This window comes from Seriola aureovittata, chromosome 13, assembly GCF_021018895.1.
Source record: "Seriola aureovittata isolate HTS-2021-v1 ecotype China chromosome 13, ASM2101889v1, whole genome shotgun sequence".
Lineage (NCBI taxonomy): Eukaryota > Metazoa > Chordata > Actinopteri > Carangiformes > Carangidae > Seriola > Seriola aureovittata.
Window position 1 is genome coordinate 14,331,169 of NC_079376.1, and position 21,336 is coordinate 14,352,504.

Below are 21,336 nucleotides of genomic sequence, written 5' to 3' on the forward strand. Positions count from 1 at the left end.
TGTTTTCTTTCAAAGAGGTTACTACGATGGAGGCAATATCACGAAGTTAGGCCATGAAGATGTTGGTTAAAGCTAAAAACATATGTACTCTGTGCAGTGCTTGTATACAGCTGGGGAAACCTCACTGCGTTGTTTGAATTGGTATTATAAATTATATACTGAAATTTTTGCGTATGTATTGCATTAGGGTGTCTGGAGGAAGTTTTACTATTAATTGTCGAGCTCATTATTATTATTATATTTTAATAGTTATTTTATTAGTAAATAATTAAGGGATAAAAGTTTGGTTGCTCTTCAGCTGGTGTTCCTTTGGTCTCCTGTTGAGGGCGACACAATACATCTAATGAGGGCCAAACCTCTTTGGCACATACGGCATAGTAGCTGTAATAATAAGCTGTATGATAGCTTAAACAAATCATGCTCTATGGACTTCTCTCTCTTTTTTGCAATTCAGAATAAACACAATCTATATATTTAAGAGCCCCTGAGATTTCTCATATCAACATAAAAACAGAATGAAATTGAGTAACTAAGAATATAGCAACTGAATCTGACCCCTATGTCAAGCTTTAAATGTTGTTTATGCTCATCAACTCTGTTTGTGTAGATAATAGGATGATTATGGACACTTCAAGCTTTCTAAATTGATGTTTTTCTGCTATGTTAGTTATAAGGTTTGATGCTTACTTAAAAAAAAAAAAAAAAATCAGAATTGCATGAAATAATTTTTCTCCATAAGAATTCAGCTGTTTATCTATTTGATCATTTTCCTCAATGCTCTGCAGACAGGTCTAGTAAATCAGTTGAAAGCTTGCACGTTTCAGCTTTTATATTTTTATTTAAACCAAATGTTATTGTTATAAGGGTATTTCTTTTTCTGCAGTGGTTTATGGACATACCTGTTTTATTTTTGTTAGTTTTTTAAAATAAAAGATATGCAATATACTGGTAATACCGGTGTTTAGTGTGGGGATTTAGTATCATTTATTGAGGATTAGAATCTGCACTCTTAACAGACTTTTTTTCATGATGAATGATGAGTCATTCATACAGTTTTTGAAAGTTGTTCCTCTATATTTTGTTATCAATATTAATTACATGAATTGTGAAAATAATGCCAACGGTATTGGTCCAAAATTTTGGTAGAAATGCTCTGGCAAGTCTTCATTCAGTTAACTTTAAACTCCAGGGCCAGATTCCTTGACCTGATGAGAACTTCATCAGTATGTTTACATGAATGTCTTTGGCTACGGAAGTAACTCCTCCCAGGAACAGTGATGGGAATTACATGAAAGTAGTGTTCATATCTCACAGGATGTGAGGAGCAATTTCCACAGAAATATTTCCTTACAGTAGAGTAGTGACTGTATGCTGAACCAAGAGGAATGATGTTCTCTGTTCTTAGGAGACCAGCAACGACCAGGTCCATGTTGATGGAAGCCATTCAGCAGAATCACAGATCAAACATCTGCAACAAGCCACCAAAGGAAAACATTGGGCCAGTGGTAGGACTGATTGTCTTTGTTTGTACTGTAGTAATGCTTTTACAGGTTGGTGCTAGATTACAATTAATTGAATTTTAGGGATTATTCTTGCATACAAATACAAACTATACAAATAGAGAGTACAGCAGTCCGTCTTGGGAAGTCAGTATCTGTGATACTTCACTTTATTGCCTCTAATGCGAGGAATTCAAGCGAACTATGTTCCCCAGCCTGCAGAGTGGGAGAGATGTTTTATTCATTTCTTATCCATAAGTCAGTGTGAAGCTCGGAAAAGCTCCTCTGAAAAGGGATCCTATGATGGAACTGCAACATAGTGCACAGTGTTTATGCCACTATAAATTTGTTGATCTGTCCTCAGGGACATGCACGGGGCTTTTACAAAGCCTGGCTCAGGTTAGGAATACCAGAGTGCAAAGGGACAAAGGGAATATCATGGTAGGAAGATATAATCGGGGGCTGCTGCTTATGTCAGCTGATGAGTCACTGAGATCAGGACCCTTGTTTGCAGACACAGGTGTTCAGTCCCACCGCCCCATTCAACCTGTGGTTGATGACAGGAGAGGTTTGGGAGCTATTATACAGTGCCTTAAAATTTTTAGTAAATGTCATCCTTCATGCAGTTATCTAATTTTATTCCATAGAACACAAAATCTGTTAATAAAGCATTCATCTAAATCTTCTCATTGACTTTCTTACAGCAATCTGTCTTTGCACTGTGTGTGTTTGCTGTGGCTCTCTTGGCCCCGGCTGGATGGATCATGCATCACATCCCAGACTACCAGCAGAGATCGCCTCCAGAGCCGTGACTTCTGCAAGAACTGTGCATTCAGACAGATACTCATGCATTGTTATTGCGTGTAACTCTTTCCAATGTGTGGAATATTAGGACAGGAAGCAAAACCTTTGTCAGATTTGAAGCATGATAAAACTGTATAAAGACTTTGATATTATATCGATTGTATTATGTTTTATTTCTAGATTAATATGACAAGAAGGCTAATTGGTTGGTTCCCACACTGTAATGCTTAAAAAGATTTTAATATGTGCTTCAACAGACTTTGAGGAACAGCATAAACAATAATAACAAGCAGAGGGGCCATTCCAGGTGCAGACTGATATGAACATAGATGTTGCTACTCAGTAGCTGGACATGTGATGGATATATACCAATAATTCTTGGCACAAACCTTAATAGGAAGGGTCTGGCAGTGCTTCAGACCCTTGAATCTGTTTATATTTTAGTTCTGCACCTAGTAAAGGAATCAGGACATAATTTGGAAAATGCAGCATTTAAGCAGAATGGTATATAAGCACGTTTATATAAGGCTAAATAAAGGTGATTTGATTATAGTTTATTCTTTAAGGCCTCTGGATGACAAAAGGGATTAATACTATTCTAATTATAGAGAAGTATTCGCTGCTTGTTACCAAACAACAAACAATATGAACATATAATTTTCCTCCAAGGCACATCATGGTTATGACAATGTGACAACCATCTGTTGCATGTTCACCCTTTTATATACTTCACCAAGACAAAAAACAAAAAACAAAACAACAAACACTAAGGCAAATACACTGAAGTCCTCGGTATTTCCCTGCTGTAATAAGCTCACAGAGGGCTGATGGGGTTGTTGGAATTCTTGAATGACAATTTCTCAAAGCTGGATCAGTCCATTTGGAAAGGTATGCTGTGGGAGATGTATATCAACATTCCTCTCCGCCATGAAAGAATAAAATTCTTCAAATTAAAAACAGACCCACAAAATGAGTCCTCGTTTTAATTCCGCTAAAAGCTCGCGAAAACGACCTCGCCACCGCTAAAACAAAAGCCACAGTGTGTGAATCCATCGCGCAGAGTGGTACAATCAAGCCGAGCCTGCATGGGCTGCGAGGGGGGTAGATTCACTTTTTCACGACTGAGGGAAACACAACGCCTGGGAGGAGAAAAAAAACACTGAAACAACTGACAGTCTGGGTTTTATGTTCCCTCAAGTGTCTGCGAAATGTCTACGAAGGCAGAGCAGTGTAAGTACGGCTGTGTGCGCGCATGTGTGTGTGTGTATGTGTGTGCGTGTGTGTGTGTGTGCGTGTGTGTGCGTGCGTGCGTGTGTGTGTGTGTGTGTGTTTCTGTCTTGTCATGGGGATTTTGGAAACTGGAAATGTGATTTTTGTTTGAACCAAGAAAAGCGAATGAGGGGAGCTGTCCTTGGTGATGAAACCGCGGTTGCCAAGGCAGGTTGCAACACGTCCTCTCACTGCAGAGGATGGCTGGAGGGCTCAGTGCACACAAGAAGCCACTGTATCTCTCCTGTATATATCTGCATGTTAAGGGAATACAATCTCATAGCTATAGCACAGTCGTCATGTTATTTTGTTTTATTTATTTATATAGCTTTTTTTTTTTCTTTGTTTTTTTTTTTTGATTGACGCGGCTGGATGAGGTGCGTGCGAAAAGCGAGGTGTAGTGCTGGTCTCAAGGTCGACCTTACAGATTCTTTATTGAGCAATATGGTGGCATAAGAATGATCAATAATGTGGTTTGATCACACCGTCCTGAAAGCTGTTGATCATTCCCTCCTCATCCCTCCGATTGCTTTTTGAACAGGTGGAAACCAACCTGTACCTTCAGATTCTCTCCCATATTAGCCTACTGAACGATCTTTGCACTTTTAATCAGCCATTTCTCGCTTTGGACACATAGTAGTATTCAAATATGCGGTCAAACTTGCTGTTTGTGGCTCCCATTTCAATTGCATAAAAGTTGTGTGTTGCTGATATTGTTTAGTAGTCAACATATTGAATCAATCAGGCTAATATCAGAAAAAGATGAACCTTGCTTCTATACTTGCACTTCTTCTGTTAAAGAACATATTGACAGCTGTTATCTCTACATCTTAATACATATTAAGGTGCTTAGGCATAAAAATGTTTGAAAATATATAATAATTTATCACCCAAGATGTTTAAATTTGAGAAGATGTGTGCTACAGTATGTATTGCAGCATAGGCTTTGACCACACGTGTCCAAAGCCTGCAGCTGTTATTTTTATTTTGGGGTTTGTCATTTACAGGTCAGAGAGGAGGCTAAACACTACAGCCCAAAGTCACAGAAAATGGGTCAGCGATCACCCACTCTGACTTATTTTAACTCTTAATTAACCAGGAAAACATCACAAACAACACATTCATACCTAAGACAGTGACCTGAGGGAGTAGTCCAGCATAGTTATCATGTCCCTCAGTGCCATTTGTTAAGGGATGAGTAAGCCTGTTCTCATGTTCACCCTCGACCACAGTTTCCCAGCTTGTCTTGGGACTTGAACTGGCAACCTTTTGTACATGAGCTTGTTTCTGTAAGCAATAGGTTACTGCCTCCTCTAGGGCTTCCTGTGACCTCACTGCTATACCAAAAAGGTCACCTGGTGAAGGCCAGAGAGCCATGGGAACACAGACTCTTTGTTTAACTTGATTATTGGAGCATCCATGTTAGATGCTATTGTGTGTCTTACATGGATCTTAGACAAGAATCAACAACAGATGTATACAGTAGATTCATGTATGTTCAACCATTTGCCTTATCTTTGTGCTCAGACTGATATTTTTTACTATCTATCATAGTCTCACTAGTGTTGATTTGCTTGTTACTCTGCTTTTTATTTTGTCTAGTTGCCTCTAAGATACGATACTTGCAAGAGTATCACAACCGTGTGCAACACAATATTTACCCTGTGCCCTCCGGAACAGACATTGCAAACACACTGAAATACTTTTCCCAAACCCTGCTCAGGTAAGTACCCTGCTCTGGAGCCAACAGGTGAAGTAACAGACTGTAGAATGTTTGATATTTAGCTTCCTTCATGATCAGACGAGCTAACTTGCAGTAGGTTGTTCTGACACACTTTTTGAAAGGGATGACAGTGACACCATTGAATGGCTAATATGAATTTAGAGTGCTAAAAGGAAGAAGGGAAGTGCCCAACTCTGTCTACTGCCTTGCCTGCCCTGCTTTGAGACTGTTTCAGATTTCCTATGGAGTTATGGCGTTGATTTAAAGCAGCAGCGGAGATAGACGGCTCAGTGATGTTTATTGATTCAGTGGTCGACTGCTAGATGAACGTTTCCCGGGGGCGGCCTGTTGTGTCCTTCCCAGAGGGGCCGGCGGAGGGCAGGTCCTCCAGCTCTGCAGTTGCAGGGTTAGCCTGCTCCCCTGGGTGCTGTGCAAGCCCGAGGCAGGAACAACATGTTATTTCCTCCTCCAACACAGGTCAAGTAGGCAGCCATTTTGGACACATCTAATTTCATTGTGTAGTTTCCCCTTTTCTTTTTGCCAGCTTCTTCAAAACAGACTGCAGTGAGAGGACATTTTTGTATGTCATATGGTTGATTTAGACTTCCCTGCTGGCTTCATAGAAAAAAGTAGTGCTATCCTAACTTATTAGCTAATTTACAAAAAGGGTGGGATTACTGGATGAACTTGTATGTCCCCATTTTTATCATTATTATCAGCTTAGGGTGCAATTTATTTGAGATTGGCAGCCGGCCTCAATTCTACACTTTATGCCTCAGCCCCATAAGGATTATATCGCTGCTGAGTGATGCTCACAGAGTATCCTGGATACTTTGTGCTTTGCTGAAGTGTTGTCCAGCAACAGCAGCCACTGTGTACACTGTTTTGAACACAGCTTCAGATGAAGCATGACAGGGGCTGCAACTCTGCGAATCTGCGTTAAATCAAGTGATGATTTTGTGTCTGAGGGGCAGTGTCATGTGAGTGTGAATATAGTCACTCACTATGATGCCACTGTTAGCACTTGCTTGATATTTTCCCATAGCACAGCCTCTTAGCCTCTGATATGCAAAACAGATCATTCTCCCCATCATTAGAAAGGTCTGGTTTCCACAGCAGGGACTCCAGGATTATCCATACACCTGTGCCGTCTGAAGCCCAGGGTGAAGAAAGACAGAAAAAGGAAACTGTAAGACTGGTGGGAGTAGTGAGCCTTGACAAGTAGAACAGGCATGTGTCAAGTTCCAGGAAAGAAAAAGTGAAATGGCCAGTGTTTGCTGATTCATGCACCAATTTCAGGTTCAGCACAGGTCATAAAATAGAGAAGAGTTAAAATGCTCTATTTACTGACAATTATACATGCCTCCTTAAAGATGAGGCATGGCTTTGTCATGTTTGTCCAAGTCAAACTGAACTCTGTGAATCAGTGAGCCTCGCTGACTTCATGCCAAGCTGTATCACTCATGAGAATGACTACAGGGATTATTAATCATCCAGTGCTGTTAAGACATTGTTTTAGATGTAGCACAGTTTTGTTTTTACATCACACACCTGAAACCTAAATACGTCTGATTGTGCACTGAATTACTGATACACACATAGTCAATGATTTTGTATTGACAGTGCAGGGATTGACAGTCAATGTATGTCATGTGTCTGTATCAGTGCATTTCTACATGTGTTTTATGTGTCGTATATGTTTGTAATTTTTGTGTCGTTTGTACGTATGTATGTGTGCACATATGTGTGTGTCTTTGTGTGTATATGTTCAATGTATGTGTGTGAGCGTGTCTGTTTATGTCTGTTCATTGTTCAAATTAATGATGTTTTCTGAAATCTATGAAAAATGGGCAGTGAAAAAGTCATACTCTGAGATACAGTCTGTTGTTGTGTATTAGTCCTGTTTCAGTTTATGCTGTATAATAACGCAGCTTTATGAATGAATCTACACTGACTTAAATCTTACAGAGTATAACTTTGAGGGGATAAGTCGGAAAATGTTACACTCTGCTGATGACGTATAAACTCAACATTATGCTTCTAATGTTATGTCAATAAATCTTAATGAAATCCCCTTTCTCACTTGCCAAGAATGCTGTAACTCGACTTTTGGAGTGACCTTTCAACAAAACAAAAGAAAAAGAAAAAAAAAACAATACATCAGCATTTATAATCTGGGCTCTCATGATAAATCCCAATCATTTGCCTGATAGAACAGCTTAGCTCTTTAATAATGTGCAGTAAAAAGAGCAATGCTCTCTGGCCCCCCCTTCCCCCTCCTCCACCCTAGATGCTCCACACTCAACCCAACTAGTTTTTGCTTTTGTTTTTCCTCCCTTAAAATTGAATTTGTCCACCACCTTCCCCAGGGGACAGCAAACACAATTGTCCATCCTGCATTAGCTCACAAACATAATGCTACCAGTCATCTCCCCCCGATACAACCTATTCCTTTGTCATTATAGTTTCTCCTCTACCGTAGATTAGTTGTTACATTTATTTTAGAAACCTGAATCCATATGCCTGTTGGATCTCATTATTTCTCCTGATGATACTGGTACAGTATCATAACGTATGCATACGGACATTATTTCTCTGGTGCAATAAACATGTGCTGTGACCTAGGAGCACTTGATCTAACCTCACACACATGTTTATTACTGGCTGAAGCATGTTTCAAAAGTGTCACCTCTGTATTTTCCCGAACCAATTTGGTGTCACTCCCATCCTTGACAGCCCCACTAAAGACAAGGAAATTTCATTTTAAAATAAATTCCACGGCTCATTGGCCTTTTTGTATGGTAGCCACTGACCTTGCTGATTGGAAGATGGCAGCCATCGAGGGACAGTCATTTGCACTGTCCCTTTTTGGAGAAGTATGGGGTTGCCACTGAAAACATGCCATTTTTTATATTTTTGCTCCTTGTCACCAGATACGCATGAGATGCAGTGATCATTGCAGTTTGTGCTCATGTTTTTTTTGTTTTCCAAGTGCAAAGACAGAGAAAACGAGATAAATTGAATTAAAGTCACTCTGAACAGACAAAGCAGGGAAAAATTGCCCGTGCCTTCAGTGATATACAGTCAAATAGTGAGACACTGCATCCTATGTGGGGTTTATCTGGGTTTGTTTTTTTCTATTTACGCTGTCTCTGTAGTGCCATTTCAATGTAATGTGCTGTTTTTTTGTGTCTTTGTTGTCTCTTTTTTTCCCTTGTTCCCCTCCCCTACCCTCCCTCCCCTCCCCTCCCGCCCCGGAGCAGCATTCTGTCCCGCACAGGCAGGAAGGAGAACCAGGAAGCTTCCAATTTGGCCGTGCCCATGACCATGTGTCTTTTTCCTGTGCCATTCCCACTCACCCCATCTCTAAGACCACAAGTCAGTTCCATCAACCCTACAGTTACTCGCTCCCTCCTTTACAGCGTTCTGCGCGATGCCCCGTCAGACCGCGGGGGGCAGGGGCAGCAGAGTCGGGACGCTCAGCTCTCAGAGTACCCCTCTCTGGACTATCAGGGCCTCTATGTGACCCTCGTGACCCTGCTTGACCTGGTGCCCCTGCTGCAGCACGGTCAGCATGGTGAGTCAAGGCCCAGTGCACCACTGTTTGTCATCATCATCCTCGAGCCGTCTGGCCTGCATGAAGCCACTGCTGCTTTTTTGGCCTCTTTTGTAACGGGAAGAGAGAAGTCCTGCTGAGGATCTTGAGGGATGCATGGGGTGATTGGGAGCACGCTGGATCCTGTCAACTTAATCGTTCATAAGCCATTGGATACACCAGACATAGGCCTTCTCTTCTGTGTATCATACTTGACTGCATGTTTGTTATGTAAAGTGGGACAAATGTTTTTCTTATGTTGTCATGTGCAAATATATAAGTTAAATGGAAAGCACACATAGGCAAATGTAATGTTTTATTTTTTTTATATATATATTTACAATACATCTGAGAATGACTTATTTCCACACTGTTTTTCACGGGTTCAATTCTGCATCTCAGTCAGTGCTCTTAATTTTCATGAATATTTTACCACTGTTAAAAAAAGCTCAAAAGCATGAAAACCCATCTCGTTGACTAGAATACTAGGGCAAAGTTTACTTTAGTGGCTTTTAAAGAAAGCTCACTGCCCTCCATAGAAGCTCATATTCTATTTATGTTCTCTTTTATCACTGTTAAACTGTTAAATGACTGAATTCATGTAACTTTGACATTTGTGGCTGCATACAGTATGTGAATACTGTATGTACAGTTTATTGAATGAGTGTCTGTGTATCTCTTTGTCTCTTTTTGCCTCTTCCCTTTCTCATCAGATCTGGGACAGTCCATATTTTATACAACAACTTGCCTCCTGCCCTTTCTCAGTGATGATATTCTCAGCACTTTGCCCTATACTATGATCTCCACTTTAGCCACTTTCCCCCCTTTCCTCCACAAAGACATCATTGAGTACCTGAGCACCTCTTTCCTCCCCATGGCTATCTGTAAGTACGACCAATAAAAAGTTAATTAACTTAACATATTCACCTCAAACTGATGAGTATAGAAAATGGAACAAAACATAATTTAATTGATTCTTGGCATTTATCCTTTAAAAACACAACCCCTCTCTGAGTTAAATTGGCCAATGCTTCAATCTGCACTACCACCTTAAACAGAACGGAAAGTGACCTTTCAAGTTGGTTTCGTTTTTTGTGTTCCTCTCCCCTGCTTGTCTGTAGTGGGCTCCACCCGGAGAGAGGGGGGTGTCCCGGCCTATGTGAATCTGTCAGCGTCCTCTATGCTTATGATTGCAATGCAGTACACCTCAAATCCAGGTAAACCGTCACATTAGCAGCTTTTGAAACATGCATGGAAATATGACCTACACTGAAATGTTGTGTAGTAATGGCTCTTTACTTAAGCTGGTCTCTATGTCTTTCTAGTTTATCACTGTCAATTGCTGGAGTGTCTAATGAAGCACAAACAGGAAGTGTGGAAGGTATTGCTTCTCCAAATATATGATGCAGATATAAAGTAATTTCTGTAAAACATAATTATGCAATATCACAAGAGAGGGAGTGATGTTGTCTTCGGTACTCGGCCTGCAACTTCGTACCTATGACCGAATCACAGCCGTGCTTGTATTCAGTACAAAATCACGACCTCGAGTGTGGTATTGCTTTTATACAGCAGTTCTACGAGCGCCATATTAGTTTAATTAGCAACAGCTGTTTAGGATTTGTTTGTTTATTTCATCGTTTATTTGGCAACGCCAACACTGAACGACCATACATAATTTAATTCAAATGTTATTTCTGGAAATATATCCATTTTGCAAAGTTAGTTACAATCAAAGCTAGATAATTAGACCGCTAATGTAACGCTAATTAACGGTTAATAGAACACCTGTGAAGCGGAGTGAAACATGTAAAAAGTCCCGGTGCTCTTGTACCGAAGATCTTCTGTCTCTGGTTGAACTCTATATCAGCACTCATGGAATGAATCTCGTCCAATCAAATTACTGGTCGGAACTATCTGTTGTATAATGGAAGATATTTTATTTTGGAAAAATAATATTCACCGTGTGACCTAGCTTAAACATGAGAATTCTGTGTTGCTCTTTCAATCCTATAAATGAATAGTTTGACATTTGGTGATTCACTTTCTTGCTCAGAGTTGCATGAGAAGATCGATCCACTCGTACGACGACACAGTATGAAGCTAAGCTAAGTAGACTGTTAGCTTAGCCTGACATAAAAAGTAGAAACAGGAAGAAACAGCTAGAGTCGCTCTGTTCTAAGGTAAAGAAAAATCTCCTACAAACTAATGCTCAGTATTGAATACGTCCTAACTTGTTTGTGAAGAAAAAACAGCACCTAACTAGCTCCAAAACGACAACTTGCTATTACATTTTAAGCTAGCTGTGCCCCCTGTTCCCATTCTTCGTGCCAAGATAAGCCAGCGGTATGCTAGCGCTAGTTTCATATTTAGAGTGAAGACATAAATATGTGTATTTAAAAAAACGTAAAACTGTTGCTTTGAGTATAAGACTAAAAATATAAAGGGCCATCATAATATTACAAGTAATTGTCTTTACAAATGCATATGTTGGAATGAAGATCTTAAACTTGTTGCTTTCTATTCACTAATATTCAAATATCATTGCACTTTAATTAATGCTGATGTTTTTTATTTATGCAGGACCTTCTTTATGTCATATCTTATGGACCATCCCAAGTAAAGCCTCCAGCTGTGCAGATGCTATTTCATTACTGGCCCAACCTGAAGCCGCCAGGAGCCATCAGTGAATACAGAGGCCTGCAGTACACGGGTCAGTTACCTTATCTATCCTTGAACTGACTAAAGGTCTAATCTATCCCCCATTTTTCTCTTTTTCTCCTCCCCTAACTGCCAATCTTCTGCCTCTCTTCCTGTATCAGCCTGGAACCCCATCCACTGTCAACATATCGAGTGCCACAATGCCATCAATAAACCTGCTGTCAAGGTGACTTGAGTCTGTAAACAATAAGTCTTGCATCACTAGTACATTTGTGGTTGTTGGATGCACAAGTACAATGCCTTGTTACTTAAAGAAGATATATTAGCAGTGTGCTCTCTATTCAAAAGCTGCCTCCCTTGAGAACTTCATCAGGAAAGCATGGGGCATGTGCGAGATTACCTCCCTGAGTTCACCCATGCGTGACAGCGTTTTTGTGAGCCCCTCAGTAAATAAATCAGGCAGCTGTGCGAGTGGGGTAATGGTATCAGCTTCAATGCTACTTCACACCAGTCTCTGCTGCTGCTGCTCTGCTTTATCTTATCCTGCCTGCCTTTACTCAACTGTGCTCAAAACTGACAAATAGAGTAAGAACAGGGGCATGGACAGGGGCCGGATTTCAATTACCACGAGCAGGGAGGGGGTACAGGGGGGGCTTAATTGGAAGCGGTGACCCCATGCAGCCCTCGAGGATAGGGTGGCATCAAGTGAGCACAGTAAATTACAGTGCACCATCTGAACATTCAGGCCATGAGCATTGGGGTTTAGCACAGGGCCAGGCACAGGTTGCGAGAGAGTGGAGTGCAGCATATGCAAGCAGCCATCCACGCAGAGGCGTGGGGAGACAGGTATAGGTGTTAAATGATTTCTTGGGCAAGACCATGATATACTGTCCCTAGAGAGTACTATGTGGTAGGGACTCATAGAGAATGTATACTACTCTGTTCTAAGGTACTGTATGAAAATTATGAAAAGAGATATTAAAAAGGGCTGGGAGGGATTAGGTATTTTTTCTCTTTTGCTGAAGGGAGGGTAGTTAAGTTTTTTTGGAAGAGTGGGGGAGGGTCTTTAGTGACTGACTTTTCTTCTCCAGCAGTTCCCACCCATATGTTCAGCCTCTGCCTCCCTATAGTTTTGTACTGTCCCTAAATAAGCAGAAGTAGTGTTTACTGTTAGTGTTACTTTCCATCTTGTTTTCATGAAAATAAAACATCAAAATATCAATATGTCTATCTTTTAAATACTACATACATATTCTGATGCTACCTGTGTTACTTTTGCAGATGTGTATAGATCCTACTCTTTCTGTTGCCCTGGGAGACAAGCCCCCTCCTCTTTATATATGTGAGGAGTGCAGCCAGAGGATAGCAGGGTATGGATCTGTTTTACCTTTCTCTACATCTCTAGATCCTCCCCCTCCTTCAATAAGATGCCATTCCAAACATGCATCACCCACTGCCTGCCTCATTATTCCTCTCTTTAACCCTGGGGAAATACATCGCCATGGTTACGTAATTCCCTTGCGCCGATAATGAGATCATCATCATGAAACCACGCAGCCAATTGTTTCTCTTTTCTCCAGCATGTAGAATATTATAATTGCATGGCTCTGCAGTTTTGTGTTTTCTTTGATATTGAGAAAATATCTGTTGTGTTCCAGCTCTGTTTGGAAGTTGAGACTGCTGTGTATACACCAGGTGAACATATACATAGGCTCTGGGGAGCCATTTGCCTATAAATCATGTATCGTTTATACATTTCTTTGACCTTTTCAGAGACCACGCTGAATGGCTTGTTGATGTACTCCTGCCCCAAGGTGAGCGCTCACAAATAAAAAGGTGTTTGAGGTTGAATATAATTAAAGTTGAATACATTTATTTCATTCTGTCCTGCTCCCACAGACAAAGAGGGAAACACAGTAAATACACACATAGTGTATAAATGTTCAGTACTTACAATAAAATAAAGGAAGGTTTTTGGTACAATCATATGATACAGGCAGGTGTAGATTTGATTGTCAGGTTGACACAGTTAAGAATTAAATCTCTTGCTGTTGGTTATTTGAGTTTTATGTAATGTATGCTGCTATATACTGTGTAAAATTTTAGATTAATTCTAAAAGTTGCTTCTGTTGAGCATTTTTGTCATTTTGTCTTTACAGCAGAGATATCTGCCATTTGTCAAAAGAAGGTAAGATATTTATACTGCAACATGAAGACGAATGTCACTGCCTACTCTCTCTTTTTCTCTTATTCGTTGTGATCTCTTCTGCTGCAGCATGATATAATACTTCATAAACTTAGATAAAATCAATTTTTACCTATGACCCATGGCAAGGTCATTTATTTATGAGCAGAGTCCATTCACTGAAGTGGCTCAGTAAAGGCCAAATCGTTTCAAATGAAGCTGTTGGGGCGTGATGTTTGCTCGCTGTTGCTGAATGCACTGCCGAGGGCACAAGTGCTCCCTGCTGGTTTCCTGGGAGACACCAGGAAAACTGCGTGTGAGATGATCTCAGGTATTCCCATCAGGCTGAGCAGCTGTCCCCAGCTGTAAGGGGACAGCTGGCCCCTATCCTGGCTATAATCCACAACCTCCCTCTCTGATCTGGCTTTGTCCCACCTATTCCAGAAAGCTCTTTAAACTCCCACCTGGGTTTACACCAAATCATTATTAACTGAGACAGTTCTCTTCATCTGAGAATAGCTTCCTTTAAATACCCCATGATACCCAAGATAGAACGTACTTTCAACAACAACATCAGTAACATCAGAGAAGTGTTTTTGTTGCTGAAAGCCGGAAAGGTGAGTGAGAGAACTCAATGTCAGCAGAGGACAGATATGTTAATTTGATAGGGAGCACTGCATCCCTCTAATGGCACAAGATTAGAGGCTGATCAGATTAGGATGCTTCTCTAGTGCCATGCTTTTTATTTTTAGAAACCTGAGACACCATGGGGACACATAAAGACTTTTCCTATTGCTCCAGATGTAGACAGATCAACTTCTCTAAACAAATGCATATTAGAGAGGGACGTAATAATTGTGAGACCTGGAAATATTTTTATTTTTAGAGACTTGTCATGAGACATTATCGGCTGTTTTACTGTGATTGTTGCATGTTTGTGTTTCATTGCATGCTGGCAAGAATAGAAATAAAATTATTCCTTGTCCTCCTCTTCCTCTTCCTCCTCCTTTCTTTTGTTTCTTGGCATTGTATTGTAGAACTGTAGCTCTCACGTTAGGAGGGCTGTGGTCACCTGCTTCTCGGCTGGCTGCTGTGGGCGCCATGGCAACCGGCCTGTCCGCTACTGCAAGCGTTGCCATGTCAACCACCACAGCAGCGAGGTGGGGGCTGCGGCGGAGACCCATCTGTACCAGACCTCGCCCCCTCCAATCAACACCCGGGAGTGCGGAGCAGAGGAGCTGGTGTGCACTGTGGAAGCTGTTATAAGGTACATACACTCTGTTTACACTGACATATCACAGCCACAGTTACAGGGTATAAGTCTGTAATGTGGTGAAACACATTTTTAAATGAATATATAGACAACAATACAGCATAAAGGATATTTAATGTCGGTATTATCTATTTCCTGCTCTTTCACTGTCAATATGTCTCTCTTTTGTCTTCTCTTTGCCTCTATGTATCCTCTGTTATCCCTCTCATCCTCTCCATATCCACCCAGCCTTCTGAAGGAGGCAGAAATTCATGCAGAACAGCGTGAGTTTGAGCTGAACAGGCGCCGTCAAATGGGCCTGTCCGCCTCCCACCACTCTCTGGACAACATCGAGTTTGATAACAAGGAGGACGACCAGCACGACCAGCGCCTCCTCAGTCAGTTTGGCATCTGGTTCCTGGTGTGTAATCACAAGCTGTTACTGTGTCTATCAATAAGAGAGACCGGCGAGATAAGAATGTGTGCAGTACATGGCCTCTTATCACTACTCTGTGGAATCCATGGTTACCTGACTGATTAATTTGCATCTCTGACACGTGTGCAGGTGAGCCTGTGTACCCCCAATGAGAACACACCTACGGAGAGTCTGGCTCGGCTGGTCAGCATGGTCTTCCAGTGGTTTCACTCCACCGCGTACATGATGGATGATGAGGTTGGAAGCCTGGTGGAGAAGTTAAAGCCTCAATTTGTTACCAAGTGGCTAAAGACAGTGTGTGAAGTGCGCTTTGACGTCATGGTCATGTGTCTGCTGCCCAAGCCTGTTGAATTTGCCAGGGTAAGGTCAAGACCATGGTCAACTAAACATACATTATATGGTTAAGGGATTATAGAGGTGCATTGTGACTCCAAATATACAGGCAATACAGATCCCAGCTCCTGTTTATCTCAGACATAGAACATGTTAACACAGAGAACATGTTGCACTGTGTAACAGCTATGAATAAAAAAATGACAAAATCAGGATCTCACATAGGACTGAAGTTTATTAAAATTATTCAGGGCAGGTTATGACCTGATCTAAGCCAGTCTGTGTTAACTTCTCCCCAGGTGGGAGGCTACTGGGACAAGTCATGTAGCACAGTGACCCAGCTGAAAGAGGGCCTGAACCGCATCCTGTGTCTGATACCTTACAATGTCATCAGTCAACCGCTGTGGGAATGCTTTATGCCTGAGTGGTTGGAGGCCATCCGCACCGAGGTGCCCGACCACCAGCTCAAAGAGTTCCGGGAAGTGCTCAGGTACCTCCACCTCTGAGAAATGTTTACATATTATTTTTGTTATTCCTGTAATAAGGACTTTTGGTATTGCATATAAACTGGGGTGAGGGTGTAAAATACTTTCTTGTAAGTCACTTGTAGCTGTGCTAATCGTGATATACAGCATATACAGTATTAACTGACAAATCTGTACTTTGGCGTCTGGGCTAGTTTTGTCAATTGCTGGTGTGTTTTTCTTATTGCTGGATAACACTGGCCAAATGCACAGAACATAACATTATATCAAGATATTTCCAGTGCAGCTACAATGACGTTTGTTTGATAGCAGGTATTTTTAGCAGTCTAAACATATAAAATAAATGCCAGGTTTTGGTGTTAACGCCACAGAATCAGTGAAGGAAGGGCCTTTTCCAAAAATAGTATCTACTGAGATTCAGCAGACCAACTGGAAGAGTTTTTACTTTTAACCTTTAAGCCTCAGTGGTCTATAATGCATGATGCTAGCTTTTGCAGCATGTAAAAATATAAATCAAAGAGGTGGATACATTAGTAGGTTAGTGTCAGTGAAAAGCTGAGCAAATGCAGTTTGACATTTTGCGGAATAGCTTTTTCCCTTTCTTTTTTCAACTTGATTGTTAGCTTAACATAAAGACCGGTAGCAGGGGGAACAGTTAAGTTAGTAATGAACATAGTGTAGCTCATTTGGTAAACCAAGTTGTGGTTTTGGTTTCCTGGAGTCTTCACACACTATTCATTATGAAATTGTTGCAGACCATACTGCCACGTAAAACTGCAATGTGTAATTTCTATATTCTGCTTGTGTACAGATTAAACCAACAAACTATAAGGTGTTAATTCATGAATTGTTGATGTAGATTATTGTAGGAGTAAACAAGCTAGCTGTTTCCTACGTTTCTAGTCTTCATGCTAAGCTAATTTAAGCTAATTTCATCCTGCTTTCCGGCTTCATACTTATAGCAATACCGATCTTCACATCTAACTCTTTTTTAAAAAGCAAATAAGCATATTTCCCAAAATTCCCCTACCCACTTCAAATGACTTCACTGCTGTGCTCCTCTGCTACTTCATTTATGGAAAATGTATGCATAAATGAGACCACCATCTGAATAAGAAACAGAGTAGAGGCAGTGTGAGGACTGCATCACCACATCATGACACAATATTAAAAGTAACAGATGACTGGGTAACAGTATCTGAGGATGAATTTTTGCTACCTGCCTCTCTGTATAAATTCATGTGCATATACATATTCTTGTCTGTCTTCTCCTTACAGCAAGATGTTTGATATTGAGCTGTGCCCCCTGCCTTTCTCCATGGAGGAAATGTTTGGCTTCATCAGCTGCAGATTTTCTGGCTACCCAGCGTCTGTGCAAGAGCAGGCTCTGCTGTGGCTGCATGTAAGTACACACACACACACACACACACACACACACATACACACACACACACACACACACACACACACACACACACGCTGTCTTGTGTCCAGTTCACATCCTGCGGTTCTGTCTACAGTGAGTGTGAATTGAACAGGCTGTCATAGAGTGTGAGAGCCTGGGCAGGAGCCCTGCTGAATATGAATCTGGGTCGCAAAACGAGACAGAGAGATAGGAGGGATTTTGCATTTCACCCCATATGCACTCACAGCTTGCTGTCCTGTATACATGGATCAATTTCAAGTTTTCTGTCACAACTATGATCAAGTGATGGCATTAATTTCCCCTCAGTAAATAGGTCAGATTCAAATCAGGGAAGTGGTGCCCAGCTTGATTCTGCATGTCTTCTTTGCATGGTGTATCTCTGTGATGTGTTAATGTCATATAGGTAATACGTTTATATTTAAGGGTCAGTTCACCCAAATCAGAAAACACTTATTCCAGTGATATCAAGTCATGCATGCAGCTTTAATGTCTTTTGCATAGGTTATGACATATCCATTGTTTGGCTAACCTTATGCAAATAGTTGTGAAAAATTATTTTTTGAAAATTGCAGTGTTCATCATTTTGTCCAGAAAAGGGAAAGGGTTCCTGATAAAATCTGTCCATAGTCTGGTCTATAAATTAATTTGAGTAAGTGGGACAGTATTTCTGGAAGGACAGATTGCTGGACACCATCATACCTGCAAATCATTAAATCTGCATGGTAAGTAGAAAACTATATTTGTTTTGATTTTGTTGAATTGATCTGGTGTTTGTTTTGTTTGGATGTAGGTGTTGTCAGAGCTGGACATCGTGGTGCCTCTTCAGCTGCTGATTGGGATGTTTTCTGATGGAGTGAACTCTTTGAAGGAGCTCGCCAATCAGAGGAAGGCCCGTGCCTCAGATCTGACTGGCAACACTGGGGCTCGCAGGGTGAGGAGGACTGCAATGCCTAAAAATACTCCTAAAAAATAAATGATAATAGGGTTCAATGCCAAATTTTACTTGTCTTTATTCCAGTTTAGTTGTCACATCAGTTATAACCTAGGGCTTACAGTGTACCTCAAATACCCACTTCTCTTCTGATGTTTTGTGTTCTGTCAGACTGTCATTGCTTGTTTAGGATTAGGGTGTACACATTTTTGCTCTTTTTGGCTCATGTTTCCTACCATTCATTGGGATGAACTGTATGTTACCATGGTAACTCCTAATGTCTAAATATAGCTCCCTTAAAGGGTTTAATTAAACTTGACTGTGATGTAGCTTTATCATTGAAATTTATAGCCAGGCAACTCTGCAGTCATGTGCCATTATCACTGGCAGTAACTTGACTGGAGGTTAATAGACTGTCGAGAGCATAAATGCTTTGCGTTTTATGGAGAAAGACATAAATTTTACTTTATATAATGATTTGCTCTTTGTTCGTAGGTGAGTGTCGTGTCAGATCCAGGACGCCGTGGGCAGCACAACACCCTCAGCCCATTCCCCAGCCCCTTCAGGAGCCCGTTCCGCAGCCCCCTGCGCTGTAGCCCCTTTAAAAACCTGGGTCATGCCACAGGCCACTGTGCCCTGGATCTGGACTGTGATGATGATGACATGAACCTTGGCTGCTTCATCCTCATGTTTGACCTCATCTTGAAGCAGGTGACCAACCTGTACCAACCTGATGAAAAATTGCTAAAATATATATGTGTATTTTTTTAATCATATTTCTAAAGGGACTAATGGTCTGCCTCTGGTGCTCAATGGTTAAAATAGTTGTACAATATTCTTTTAAGAATTCAGTTTGTTTCCAGGTATTTGTATGGGAGCAACAAAACATCTTAACACAAACACTGCCAGATTCTATCGCCAAAACATATGCCAAAGATGTATACTGAACTGTTATTCAAACAATATGCAACATAGTTTATGCAGTCATATAGAGAAAAGCGACATAAACAGTGCAATGACAACAACACCCATAGGTGGGATCTTGAGATTTGTGCATCGAACTCCACTTTTTGTTCCCCTGTTTTTATGGTCGTCTCCCCTGCTGTCCCAGATGGAGCTCCAGGACGATGGTGTGATGCTGGGTCTAGACAGCAGCCTGGGGAAGGATATCGTGGGCATTATCAACAACGTCTTCCAGGCCCCATGGGGGGGTTCACACACCTGCCAGAAGGATGAGAAGGCCCTGGAGTGCAGCCTGTGCCAATCCAGCATCCTCTGCTACCAGCTGGGCTGTGAGCTCCTGGAGAGGTTGACCCCCCGGGAAGAGATACGTCTGGTGGTGAGACACACAGCATGAATTTTTATGCACCAAATATAAATGAACCCTGTGCATTAAGCAAGTAAGGCTTTGAAATTAATGCCATGTAGTAATTCTGCCCTAAAACACCACAGTGTGCCTGACTGAGCTAATGTTGTTGCAGATGACATAAAGCAGAAAGTATGTTCATAAAACAAGTAAATCTCCATCTGTCTTTGTTTTGGTGAATTTACAAATAGGTTATTCTAACGTCTCTTGTGAATGATGCTAATCAATATCATGGTCAGCTGAATTACTGATGATGTGAAACATATGAAGGGGATGTTTTGACAACTTTTCATTCTTCTGCAGGAACCCACGGATAGTTTGGAGGAAACTTTGCTCTTTCCTCAGCAAGATTTCTCCTTTGGGGCGGAGAATGGAAGTGAAGAAGGGGACAACCCAAGTGGCACACACACTGACAACCCCATTAACCACTCTCCTGATAATGCACGTATGTAGCAGTTCTGTACACAGCGTTGTTCAAATACAAAAAAAACATTAAATGTGTCAGACAAAACAAATTTCACTCAGCTGTTGACTGCTAGAAGAATACCAAAAATCTTGTAAGGAATACTTCAACCTTTTGGTAAATATGCTAACTTGGTTTAGCTAATTTAAACCAACAGCTAAGCTAAACTAACAGCTTCATATTTAAAGGAGTAGCTTGACATTTTTAGAAATATTTTTATTTATCTGCTCTCTTGCTGAGAGTTTTATGAGAAGACTGATACCACTCCCAGGTTTGTACAATAAACATGTAGCTGAAGCTAGCAGCCAGTTAACTTAGCATGGAAACAAGAGCAAACCTTCTTACCTCACTAATTCTCTATATCTTAATAAAAAGTGAGAACTGAAAGGTTTTTCTTTATGCTAAGGTAATTGGCTATTCTCTCCAGCTACATACTGAATAGACTTTTGAGTGGTATCAATTTCAGACTCATTGCCGTTTCAGTATGTTTTGTACTGGTCATTAATGCTACAGTCTTTTTCCTTCCAGCCATGAAGAATAACTCAGATAAGAAATTCTCCTACCAGCAGCTCCCTGTGTCATTGAAGCTCATATACACCATCCTACAGGTACTTCTTAATTCTTCTTAATAACTGAATTAGAAAACAAATAGGATGGAAGCATCCAGTAATGTTTCTTTGAATTATTTGAGTGTACATATGGCACACATGTGAGTCAATATCTCCTTTAAATTCAGGAAATGTCCAAGTTTGAAGAGCCTGACATCTTGTTCAACATGCTGAACTGTCTGAAGATCCTGTGTCTCCATGGAGAGTGTTTGTACCTTGCCTGCAAGGATCACCCCCAGTTTTTGGCTTACGTCCAGGAGAAGATGCTCATCCCAAGGTGTGTGCTCACAGCTTCCCTTC

The 21,336-nt window shown here is 41.0% G+C and overlaps 1 protein-coding gene across 10 annotated transcripts in view; it reads left to right on the forward strand.

The window, feature by feature from the left end:
• The first annotated feature begins 2,312 nt into the window (after positions 1–2,312).
• The window catches only part of LOC130180168 (protein unc-79 homolog), a 34,648-nt gene continuing 15,624 nt past the window's right edge, over positions 2,313–21,336 (forward strand). For 7 of the 10 annotated variants that reach the window (XM_056393571.1, XM_056393574.1, XM_056393572.1 and 4 more), the window contains exons 1-22: positions 2,313–3,533; positions 5,175–5,295; positions 8,559–8,872; positions 9,604–9,774; positions 10,012–10,107; positions 10,216–10,271; positions 11,474–11,603; positions 11,713–11,777; positions 12,833–12,921; positions 13,325–13,365; positions 13,711–13,739; positions 14,774–15,003; positions 15,238–15,409; positions 15,554–15,784; positions 16,057–16,247; positions 17,521–17,644; positions 18,459–18,599; positions 19,095–19,310; positions 19,711–19,938; positions 20,269–20,410; positions 20,957–21,036; positions 21,165–21,313. In XM_056393571.1, coding sequence (XP_056249546.1) covers positions 3,512–3,533; positions 5,175–5,295; positions 8,559–8,872; positions 9,604–9,774; positions 10,012–10,107; positions 10,216–10,271; positions 11,474–11,603; positions 11,713–11,777; positions 12,833–12,921; positions 13,325–13,365; positions 13,711–13,739; positions 14,774–15,003; positions 15,238–15,409; positions 15,554–15,784; positions 16,057–16,247; positions 17,521–17,644; positions 18,459–18,599; positions 19,095–19,310; positions 19,711–19,938; positions 20,269–20,410; positions 20,957–21,036; positions 21,165–21,313 — 3,038 coding nt within the window. In that variant the 5' untranslated portion in view covers positions 2,313–3,511. Of the gene's footprint in view, positions 3,534–5,174; positions 5,296–8,558; positions 8,873–9,603; positions 9,775–10,011; positions 10,108–10,215; positions 10,272–10,913; positions 11,074–11,473; positions 11,604–11,712; positions 11,778–12,832; positions 12,922–13,324; positions 13,366–13,710; positions 13,740–14,773; positions 15,004–15,237; positions 15,410–15,553; positions 15,785–16,056; positions 16,248–17,520; positions 17,645–18,458; positions 18,600–19,094; positions 19,311–19,710; positions 19,939–20,268; positions 20,411–20,956; positions 21,037–21,164; positions 21,314–21,336 lie in introns of those variants that run through there. The other 3 variants (XM_056393577.1, XM_056393578.1, XM_056393580.1) reach the window with 3 other exon arrangements.